Source organism: Sus scrofa, chromosome 15 (genome assembly GCF_054392235.1).
Source record: "Sus scrofa isolate SSC_HxYL_T2T_F1_AM1 chromosome 15, Sscrofa_HxYL_maternal_Yorkshire_Landrace_v2.0, whole genome shotgun sequence".
Lineage (NCBI taxonomy): Eukaryota > Metazoa > Chordata > Mammalia > Artiodactyla > Suidae > Sus > Sus scrofa.
Genome location: NC_139397.1, coordinates 141,569,708 through 141,581,938, shown reverse-complemented (window position 1 = coordinate 141,581,938; position 12,231 = coordinate 141,569,708). Strand labels below are relative to the sequence as shown.

General features: G+C 36.8%; 1 protein-coding gene across 5 annotated transcripts in view; it reads right to left on the bottom strand.

Moving 5' to 3' along the window:
- The window catches only part of NYAP2 (neuronal tyrosine-phosphorylated phosphoinositide-3-kinase adaptor 2), a 263,456-nt gene that overhangs the window by 48,764 nt on the left and 202,461 nt on the right, over window positions 1–12,231 (bottom strand). For all 5 annotated transcript variants that reach the window (XM_013984554.3, XM_085001315.1, XM_085001316.1 and 2 more), the window contains one exon: window positions 840–943. In XM_013984554.3, coding sequence (XP_013840008.3) covers window positions 840–943 — 104 coding nt within the window. The remainder of the gene's footprint in view (window positions 1–839; window positions 944–12,231) is intronic.

Here is a 12,231-nt window from a genome sequence, read left to right as displayed (position 1 = left end):
ACGCCTTTATTTCTTGTCTGTTTTCTTCAAATGATAATAGAGATCTCAATTACCATGCATAAACACTTACATTCCCTTACTGAGAACATTTCTGATATCATTGGCATTAGAGAGAAAAGTCGTTTATTTAAAGATTGCCTTATTAATCTAAAGTTTTTGGTAAATATCTAGATTATCAGGGTTTTTTTTTTTTATGGCCTAAGAAAAAAGACTAGCTGCCATGTTCAATCCGAATGAGTTGGTATATGAATATTTATAAGGACATGAATATTCACAGTCTCTTACAATCATGCTCCAAGCTAAATGAAAAGAAAAGTAAAACGACCACAAATATTACAGTATAATAGGATAAGAACTAAACAATATGTACAAATTCATTGACAACATCTGTGCAAGTGTCGTGGACAAAACACTTAAAAAGAAATCTACATAAAACAAAGTTGATAAATTTATCAAATGTTGATAAATTTTCAGAGACAGTATAAAAGTACACAAAACATGGAAGAGAGAAAGAATTTAAAAAAAATAACCGCTAAGCCAATACAGAGAGTACGAGTTTACTACATTTATATTACAGAATGATGGAAACCGGAGACAAAAAAAACAATTTGGTAACAAACAGCAAAGAAAGCTGCACCAGTCACAGGGGAGAAGGACTTTCCTTTTTGGATGAAAACACAGACGGCCACAACTCATCCCCACACCCCCGCCCATACACACATAGAAAAATAAAAGCAAATGCGAAGGTTGTTACAGCAACACACGACAGACAGAGGTGGAAAGCGTTTGGCATGTCGCATCACAGGAAGTCAATCACGACTGGCTAACGATGATGGTACCTGGCTCTGTTGCAGGTCACTGGCTTGCCTGAGAGGAGTAACTGATGGAGGGGGCACACCTGATGTGGATGCCGACCGGCCGAGTTTGCAGCTGACCTTCGGTTCTGTGAACGAGGGAGAAAGACAAAGCATTAGTTGAGCAAAGTCTGCAGTGATGAACCGGCTCCCAGACTTTCTTCTGGGTTTGCTACCCGTTCTTTTAATGCACTGAATTCTTCTGATGTTTGCTGACCACTGGCAGGTGATGAAACAATTTCACAATTGATTCTAAAGCAAGCTTTGTTAACAGATCAGTTCCTGGGAATAAAAAACAAGTCCCTTAGCTCAAGGCCTTGTCCCTTGCACATTTCACCCCATTTAGGGTGAGTCTCTAAAGAGTGATGGGGCAACAACATCTCATTTGGGGAAAAAGCCACTGACATGACTCTTTATGGTGCTTCATTTTCAGCTTTGGTCCATGGTTCTCCTCTGTCCTAAAATGTCTTTTCCATCTTCTCCAAATTTTTCTCTTTCCTCTTTCTCCCTTTCTTTCTCTTTCTTTTTTCTTCTTTCATTCTCTTGTTCCTTCCCTCTTCCTTTCTTTTTCTAGTTTTCTAACTTTCTAATTTTCAAGTCTATATTGTTGTTTCGTGCTGACTACTCTCACCAGGTTTTCAATGTAATATTTCTCTAATTTAACTTAATTTTCTTTTAATTTTATAACCACTTCTAAGACTTTTGCAATCTTTCATAATACTATTATTTTTCAAAATCAAAAAGACTTCCCCTCTTTCTCTATTTAAATGAGTTGCCTAAGCCACTGTCGGGATAATCTGGAGATTAGAATTTGGGGATGGAACAAAGTCCCTTCATTCAAGAAGCATAGAATTTTTGGCATACAGCGACACTGGTTTTCAGACACTTGAAGATATTTATAAAGGAGAAGAAAAAGAGGAATAAAAAGAAAAACTGATATCTGTGCTTTTTTCACAAACCTTCACATTAACTGTTAAGTTTTTGAGTGCCTGGTATAGCTCAGCTTCTGTTTGGGCTACACTTAAATTATCTCCAATCTTAAAGGTAATCTTTAGAGTTACAGAGTTAGCTATAAATGCTCCCAATTTACAAACTGGAAACATGAGGTTCAGCAAGGTTAATATTTGCATTGTAAATATGCAAGGGCTTTTCAAAAATCCTTTTGTTATAAATTTCACTTAAAGATGAAACTCTCTGGACAACTGGCTTCAAAAGATATTATATCACTAATATACTGACCAGTGACATGCTGATGCCTAGAGCCAGGACGTGCTGGGTTCTGTGCACACGCTGGGTAGGAAAACTATCTTTGTTTGTTTTTTACTTTTTAGGGGCTGCACCTGCAGCCCAAAGTTCCCAGGCTAGAGGTCGAATCAGAGCTATAGCTGCTGGCCTATGCCACAGCCACAGCAACATGGGATCCAAACTGCATCTGTGACCTACACCACAGCTCAAGGCAATGCCTGATCCTTAACCCAATGAGTGAGGCCAGGGATCGATTTTTCATAGATACTAGTCAGGTTCATAACCTACTGAGCCACAATAGGAACTCTCAGAACACTATCTATATGCTGCTTTATATAAGCTGTACTCCATAGAAAAGCTTTGCTACTACAGCATTACATGAAATTTTCACTGACAACTTCATCGTCTGTCTTCCCTTCCTTTTTTCTGCATCCTTCACAGACACCAGATACAGACACACAGAATAAGATAAATGTCCATTGACAGATGAATGGATTAAGAAGATGTGGCACATATATTCAATAGAATACTATTCAGCCATTAAAATTGAAATAATGGCATTTATAGCAACATTGTTGCAACTATATTCTCATACTAAGTAAGTCAGAAAGAGGAAGAAAAAAATACCTTATGATATCACTTATATGTGGAATCTAAAATGTGGCATGAATGAACCTATCTACAAAACCGAAACAGACCCACAGACATAGAGAGGAGACCTGTGGTTGCCAAGGGGTAAGAGGGAGGGAGCAGGATGGGCTGGGAGTTCGGTGTTAATAGATGTAAACTATTATATTTAGAATGGATAAGCAATGAGGTCCGACTGTATAGCTCAGGAAACTATACCCAATCTCCTTGATAGACCATTTGGAAAATAATATAAAAAAGAATATATATATATATATATATTCATAAATTGGCACAACATTGTAAAGCAACTATACTTTAATTAAATAAATAGATAAATAAATTGTAAGTATGTCAGGCAATGACATAAACTATCACTGTAACTTACAAATTAACTTCATTTCCCAGGACACATGAATCCTAGCATACCTTAAAGCATCTTCTTTTACTATATAAAATAAAGGCGAAGCATCCATCAGAACGCTAGTGGACATGTTTTTGTAATGAGCCAATATTTCCATTTATCCCTTTACTGTTTTAGCACATTTAGTCACATGCAGAAAACTTAATATTTTTTCTTGGGCAAGGAGCCAAATAAATATTTCTTTACTATAAATTTCTTTAAAAATTATGTAGAAGAGATTATCTGATGAGTGACACAATCCAATGCCTTTTATTTTACCCAATGTACCTACGGATTAATTTCTCCTCCTAGGTTTCCAGTCAGACTCTAACTTAATCAGCCTCTTTCAGACATAGATGCTGGTATCTCTAATGTACAGACTGAGACTTACCAAAAACCAAGCAAAATATCAATTTCATCATGACCTGGAAAGGCTTTGCTTTACACCCACCAGACAGCAATCCAGATAATGTCTCAGTTTGTGCCTCCACTTAGGGATTGCAGTATAAACCACAAATCACTGGTCATACGTGGTGGCTTACCTGACTAGGTAAGGTCGCCCAGTGATAGACTGTTCAATTCCCACATAATTCACATGGCTTATGATTCCAGCTGCTGTGGCAGCTAAGGTTATCCCTTCAAATTCACTATGAACACAAGTATATAAAGGCAGGTGAAAATATACATATATTTGTCTGTATACAACACACACACATACACACATACACATACATACTCCATAACATTGCTCCTTAATGATATGATGTCATAGGGACTTTTTTTTTTAATTGTGAGGTTTTTGCTTATCTTTATCATACTGATTTTGGTTCTTCTTTCCATTTCACACAGCCCCTAACATAAATGCATTTGAAATCCATTATGATGCTTGTGAGGCCAGGTTGGTGAAACAAATCGTTATGATGTTGGATCCACCAAGGTTTCTTTGGCTGAAAGAATGTCCTAAAAAGTCTCAAAAATCCAAAAAAAGAACGTTTTTTTCTTTAAATAACCAAGCCTCTTAGAGATTCTGTGGGGTTATGACATCAAAGCTGAGCCTTAACCAGTGAGGTTTAGGAACCATGGAACAAACATAATAGGTTTTCATCCTGAAATTTTTGTTAATATAAAAGTTGTCAAGGCTTTTGGAGGTCAAAGACAATGGGCATTTGCTTCAGAAGATATCTAAGACAGAACTTTCCTCCCCTAAGAAAAGTTCACTCCATTAAGAAATTAGTTATGAGCTAGAAAGTCCCTAGTCTTCCTACACCCAAGGAAAACACCTTCTTTTGTAATAAACAACAAATAACCATCCTAGACATAAAAGTGGATGTTGTTTGTGCAAATTCAGTGAAGGTAAAGGGTAAAGAAAACAAGAAAGAATATGAGAGAGAAAGAGACAGAGAGACAGAGAGAGAAAGGAAAAGGAGGAATGGAACAAAAAGGAAAAAGAAGGACATGGTGAGAAGAAGGGAGGCAGAGAGAAAGGAAGGAAGAAAGAAGACACTAATTTTAACTCCTTGCAATAAACCATCATCAAGATAGTATCGTGTGATATTTCCAGGGTTGCAATTCATCATCATCTTAAAAGATTTTATTAACTAACTAACTTACCACTGGGTTTTGGTACTTAAAAAGAAAGAATTATCATCTTTATTCTTATTGGATACAGTCTTTCACTGCTTTTTAAAAAAAGATGGTACTTTCTCAGTCATTTCTCATCTTTCCCTTAAGATGAATTGAACTTCCCTTCAGGATTATGTCCCCTGGTATCATCATAGGATAATCTCCAAGGCATCCACAGCTGCTAGTGTGAGTCCTGGAGCTCTCTTCGCTTTCAGAAAGCAAAGACAAATGACTGTTCTCAACCTCTGGATCTACATAGCTCTAAGAGACTAGTGCATTTTCACCAAAGAAAACACTTTCATCTCGCTTCAAAGAGGTAAAATCAGTCAAATTCTGGGGAGACGTACTTTTTCTCCATCTTGTTTTATTTTTTTTTTCAATACACAATATTTTTTCTGTACTAACAAAAATATATCATGATTCCCTGCTGTCCATCCTACTGTTGGAAGTTTCTAATCAATGGCTGAGGGCTGCATGGAGGTCACAGAGAGGCCTTTTATTTAATACACAGAGGTATGCTTATTGCACACTCTACCTTCATTTCGGAGGAAGGCATTTTCTTTGAAATAACACATTAGCTATCTGAGATAAACCGAGTAACAGGGGGCACTTTTGCCAAGATGTTAAAACCTTCACAGATTCAAAACGTTTTGTTTCAAAGCTTCCATAACATATCATAGCAAGCAAATAGGATGCCCTCATCCTGCAAATTAAGTGTAAATTTTACTCTGTATAATTTGAATACATTTCTATAATTTTGCTTTGAAATTACTGGACTCTGAATAACCCAATTAAGTCATGATGGGCTATGATTTCTAGATACTAATCATGTGCATTCAGGATTCCTTACAGAATAAGACAATCCAATCTAGAAATTGTTTTCAGGTGTAATGGAACTGTTTTAATATTAATTTAACAATTAATTAAATTGACCTAATGTCACATTTTCTACTGATCTAATTAAGTATTCAATAAATGTGAATGTGGTGGTATCTTTTGGAATTTTGGTGCTTTTCTTTCTTTCTTTCTTTCTTTCCCCCTCCCTCCCCCCTCCCTCCCCCTCTCCCTCTTTCTTTCTTTAGGTTTTTTTTAAGGGCCACACACATGGTATATGGATATTCCAGGCTAGGGGTCAACTCAGAGCTGCAGCTGCCAGCCTATACCACAGCCACAGCAACATGGGATCTGAGTTGTGTCTGCAACCTACATCACAACCAAATGCAACACTGGATCCCTGACCCATTGAGAGAGGCCAAGGATCAAACCCACATTCTCATGGATACTAATCAGATTCGTTTCTGCTGCACCACAATGGGAACTCCCATTTTTTTTTAATTTAATATCAAATATTTTTATAGATCCCTGAGAAGCTCCTGGGCCAGGCACTGTCACATGCAGAGAGATGAAACCAGTCCAATCATTGCTATGATCATTTTGTGACCATGGAGAAAGAAAAGCAGCAGGATGCAAAATCCTACCTGGGAGTAGACATGCTCTCTCTCTCCAGCCTTACAGGGGAGTATTTATTCCTTTAAGGAAGCAGCTGAGACTTATGAGGCTCTGGATGACTCCCAGTATCCTGTAGTTATGGACCAAATCCTAGTGTTATCTGAAGGGTCAGACAGTAAAATCTACTGATGCTAGAGCACTTGGTAATCCTTCTTGGGGATATTGGAATTCTGCTAAACATCTAAAACTGAAAGAAAAGTTAGATGGCAGCATGGCGGATACAATTTAGAATTCAGTGATGGACAAAGAGCATTAAAGAATCCTTTGTACAGAGGAGAAAGAGAATCACATACATGTGGAGTTAGGAGTACCCACTGGATTCCTTCTGAGTATCTAAGGGCTGGGATTTCCATTGTCTTCCACTGTCATATGCAAAGAGTATATAAATCGTATTGCTTACTATGCAAGAATGCCCTAGATACTGTAACACATTGTTAACTTCCTATATGACAACACAGCATAGTGTACATCAACAGCTTTTTTAATTTGACAGCCTCTTTTATTGAAACATATAATTTCTGAAATTCCCTTAAGATCTTCATCACGTTAGCTGAATATGAAAATATGCTCTTTTCAAAAAATACTTGCTTTCACATTAAAAAGGAATTAAAGTATATATGTATAAAGGAACATATTTTGTCAATTTAACAAGAAATATATGTTTCTTAATTATCTTTAAAATCATGACATAAAAAAATCCATCTGCCAAGTTACACAGCAAAAGGCCTATGATTCATCGTGTTTGTTTGTTTTAGTTTTTAAACTAAGACTTGTGATTTGTATCAGGATCAAGTATATACTGCCATGGGGATAAAAATTTAACGTTATGTTACAGTGTCAAAATAAAATAAACAAAAAATAAAACCAAACTCTTTGGTCCCTTGATATTAAGAATGAATAATGGCAAAATAATTTAACTATTTTAAAAATACATGACACTTTACCTCTAAATAACAAAGAAATGCCAAGCTTAAATTTTGTATATCACTCACCTTATTGATGTAAATGATAATCAAAACTGGACATAATATAATACTACTTCCTCTCAATACAATTGTTTTTGCAGTTTAAGAGCAAATATCTTGAGACAAAATGTGACCACATATTAAAATTTTGTATGGACTTTGTGGAATACAAAATTTTAATATTTCAATAGACATAGTCCTTAAGAATAAGCCTTGAACCATTGTCTTTTACAGACATAGATTAAGTAATAGAGGTCTTGGAACAAGACCAATATCAATATAAGGCTATATGTGGGCAAGTCCACTGTGATAAGGATCTTCAGCTGATCTCCAGTCATGGCCATATTTATTCATTCTACAGCAGAACCACTGGAGGGCTCCATGACCCTTTGGGGAGGTGGTGACAAGGTAAAAACTTTTTTCATAAAAATACTAAAGCATTATTTGTCTTTTTCAACTGTGTTGACAAATGCACCAAAAGTCCAAAAACTATGCTGGATAAATCTGCTACTACCTAAGCACATGAAAGCAAGAGTACCAAATGGTATTGATAACTACATATTTTTCACTGCCACACAGACTTGAATATTTGGCATATATACTCCCGAAAATGAATGAAGTGAATTTATTGCTTTAAGGAAGACAACTGACAGTATTTGTTGACAATGATAAATTTGAGTTTTCAAAAATGAAAATTTCAAAAAACATTTATTTGCCTTAATAAGCTTGACAGCATCCTAATACTTAAAGACTTCTTAGGAGATCAGTGGCATTATTAATATGCTGTATTGATTTTTATAACAAAATATGTCAACATATGGAAGATTTTGCATGACATAGTGAACTGAAATTTTCTAAAAGTACAATGTTACAAATCATTTGGGGATAAAAATACACTTAAAGTCCAAGACAGATCATTGGATTCTAGTGTAACAAAGTGTAATGAGTTTATTGATATGTAACTAACCCTATGAAACTGTTGAGTTTGGGAAAAGTATTAAAGAAGAATATCCAAAATTATATGAAAAGGCTATTAAAATATCCCTCCCTTTTCAACTCTGTATCTGTATAAGGCCAGGGTGCCTTAAAACATTTTAACCAAAGGAACATAACACAACAGATTGAATCCAGAGTAGATGATAATCTAGGTTCTTACTGCATCGGACATCAAAGAGATTTGCAAAAATTGTAAAACAATGTCAATCTGTTTGTAATGTTTTGGAAAATACTGTTATTTTTCATGGAAAATATTATTTATGTCAACATATAATGGAGACTTAACCCAGCTAAAGAAAAGTATATGGAGCCAAATACCTATGATTTTTTCAGTCTGTTTTTGCTTTTTCAATGTGGAGTTTCTGTGGTGGCTCAGCAGGTTGAGAAGCTGACTAGTATCAATAAGGATGCAGGTTTGATCCTCAGCTCAATGGGTTAAGGATCTGACGTTACCAAGAGCTGTGGTATGGCTCGGATCTGGTGTTGCTGTGGTGTGGGTTGGCAGTTGCAGCTCCAATTCCACCCCTAGCTTGGGAACTTCCATGTACCACAGATGCAGCCCTAAAAAGGAAAAAAAAAGTATTTATTTTGCCAGCCATGGTCATTTTGGAGCTGTAGGCTGTTTCCATACCAGGAAATAAAGATTAGTCACTGAAGAATTTTTAAAAAATAAATAATAAGAAGTTCCCATTGTGGCACAATGGATTAAAAATCCAACTGCAGCAGCTTGGGTTGCTGTGGAAGAACAGGTTTGATCCCAGCCTGGTGCAGTGGGTTAAAGGATCCTGCATTGCCACAGCTGTGGCTCAGATTCCCTGGCCTGGGAACTTCCATATGCCAGGGGTGCAGCCATTAAAAAAAAAAAAAATTTAAAAACATAAAGGGTTCTGAGACTGAAGAGTTTAAGAGCTGTTGCTTTCAATAGACTCTGAGCCTCCCAAAGAGTCCTCTTAAAAAGGTACTGTCAAAAAAAAAAAAAAAAAAAAAAAAAGGTACTGTCTTATCCAATTAATTTTCCAGTGGAGTATTTAAAAAACAAAAATTGAAACAGAAGAAAATAGCATGTTGAAGCACAAGAAGCATGGGAAAATCTTTTAAAACTCCAGAGGATTTGGGAATCAACCAGTTGTAAAATGCTGCCCTAGAAAAACCTTTACAGAAATGTCTAAGAAAAGCTATTACCTGACTGTGAGCCTGAGGGATGCCATTTAAATTCTCAAGGTACTTTTTCATCATTTGTAATGAGAAGCAATCTCCAAGAGTCACTAATTCCTTGATGTTCATATGTGAAATCTGTTGGATTCATTGATATGACCTTAAAAACACTCTTGATTTATCATAAGCTAATTTACTAAGGTAACTGGTCATCTTTTTTATGCTTTAGTTAATTAGTTAGTTAGTTCATTCTCTGGGAGAGGCCCAGAAGAACTGAGTAACTTCCGTGCTTTGTTTTTTTGTAATGACGTTGGTAGGATTATGTTTGACTCAAGTGTGCTATTTGCTAAAATTTTCTAAAATTGCTATTAAAAAAATTGGCAGTAAATGGCTAAGCATAATAAAAAAATATTTTAAAATACAATTTAGGAGGCGTAATGGCCATCTATCCTTTTCACCTGTCCAGAATTCACTTACTCTTTTTTCTGGACCAGTAGTTTGAATTGAATATCACCGCTGATTTCAGTTTCCATGGTTCCACTGACTCCAGAAGTGGCCATGTGGTTCAGGCCATCCTGAATCATTCTATTCTCTTCCCTTGGCTTCACTGATTGGCTCAGGTTGGACGTGTGACCCAATTTGGCCAATGAAAGGCGTTTTTGTACTGTTGTGGGAGCTCTCCGGATAGCACTTTCATGAGAGCTGCTACTAAGCTCTCATCACTAACTAGCTGAATAAGCATGGGCAATTTGCTAGACCTTGCTAAGTAAGTTTCCACTGTTCACAGGTAAAGTGAAAGAAATAAAAGTAGCTACTTTCTAAAATGATTATAGGAACTAAATAAGATAGTTAAGTATAGATTTCACCTCAGTGACAAGCATGTCATAAGACCTCAAGATTTTAGTTATTTTTGTTATTTAAAGGCAAATATCTTTCAGTTCCTCTGCTTATAATACAATGAGGTCTAAACTGCATCTTCATGATGGGACACATGGCTTAGCTTACATAACCAGCCTCTCCTGCAGTCTTGCACCTGTCACACTGCATTAAATCTCTTAAAGTGCCATAATTTCTCTCACTCTAGGATTTTAATCATGCCACTCTGTGTAGTGCACTTGCTTCTTCTTCTTTCCTCCGATTCTCTTCTTTACTAAACTTTTTGTTTTTTGAGGACAGGAGTCATGTCAATTTCACTCCCCACTGTATTTCCCCTAACATAACTAATCCCTGATAAAGACAGTATTTATTGAATGAATTGTTTTAAATCATATTTTAAAGAAGGAAGCAAGTGTTAAAAAGTGAATTATTTCTATATTTCTCATTAAAAAAACCTTTTCCTCCACTTCATCTTTCCCAAAATTCCAGTACAAATTAAAATTAAAAAAAAAAAAAAAAAAAAATCAAGATGCGGGAAACTGCAATCTCTGTCTTGGACAAGAGATGGCAGTGCAAACACACGTTGATAGTCTGCTCTGCTTACAGGCTTTCAGCACTCTAGTTGTGCTAGCGTAAATCAGATATACTCTTCTTTTCTGTAATGTCGTCTATGTCTTTTCACAGACTCAGAAAGGGAATTCTTTGCGGATACTGGTGGTGCGGGGGACCCACAGGGCCTTTCCAACCGCCAAGTGAGAGCAATGTCAGAGCCCACCCCTCACAGAGAGAGCAGAGGGTAGGGTCATATTTCCTTTTAGACAAGGAGCTGGCTGTCACAACTCAAGCCAGCAAATTGTTGTGATTCTCAAACCAGATTAATCTACTGAGAGACAAGTAAGATGAAGGTAGTGTCTGCATTATCTGAATTGTTGCCTAGTTATTTTTTTTCCCCCCAAGGGAATCAAACAGAAAGTAGATGGAAATTCAGAATTTCTCTCACAAGAATGAAATCGCTATCAAGTTGTATTCTTTCCAGAAGCATTCAGGGTGTCTGAATAGTATAGAGCATCATGGTCTATGCATGTATTTAGCAGAAATTAAGTTAAGGGACTGTGTGTGTGTGTAAACTCACACATGTAATTATGTATAGAATATAATAATTTATCTGACTACAAATCAGATCACATAAGATCCAAGCTTAAAACACATAGGTAGCTGTAGATACACAAACACACACACACACACACATCAGTTAATATCACCAAATTGTACTGCTCGCATAGATTTAACCAATCATCCTGCTGGAAAAAAATAAAGAAATGGGAAAAGGAATATTAATAATTCAGACAAAACTCTACAAACTACTGGAGCACAGTCCAGTGTCCTTTCTTCCTGAATCAGGGTGAATGATGCTCTCTTACTGTAAAAAAGCAAGCACTATCTTAAGCGAACAGAGGGTCCTTGAAGGCAGAGGTTATCTGTCATCCCCTCACAGGGTGCTGTTCAAAACAGGTGTTTCCACAAGCTTACTGGATGAGTAAATGGCCGAACTCAAGAAAGACAAGCGGAGTTCCCATCGTGGCGCAGTGGTTAACGAATCCGACTAGGAACCATGAGGTTGCGGGTTTGGTCCCTGCCCTTGCTCAGTGGGTTAACGATCCGGTGTTGCCATGAGCTGTGGTGTAGGTTGCAGACGCGGCTCGGATCCCGCGTTGCTGTGGCTCTGGTGTAGGCCAGTGGCTACAGCTCCGATTCAACCCCTAGCCTGGGAACCTCCATATGCTGAGGGAGTGGCCCAAGAAATAGCAACAACAACAAAAAAACAAAAAAAAAAAAAAAGAAAGACAAGCATCCATAATACTGCTATTTTATTAGGAGAAAAAAAGCACATGTATGATATGGTTTCTCAGGTACTCAGGAATGAATTTTTAGATCTATCAAAACAATCAGTTATCAACAACTCTCAGTCATGAGAACA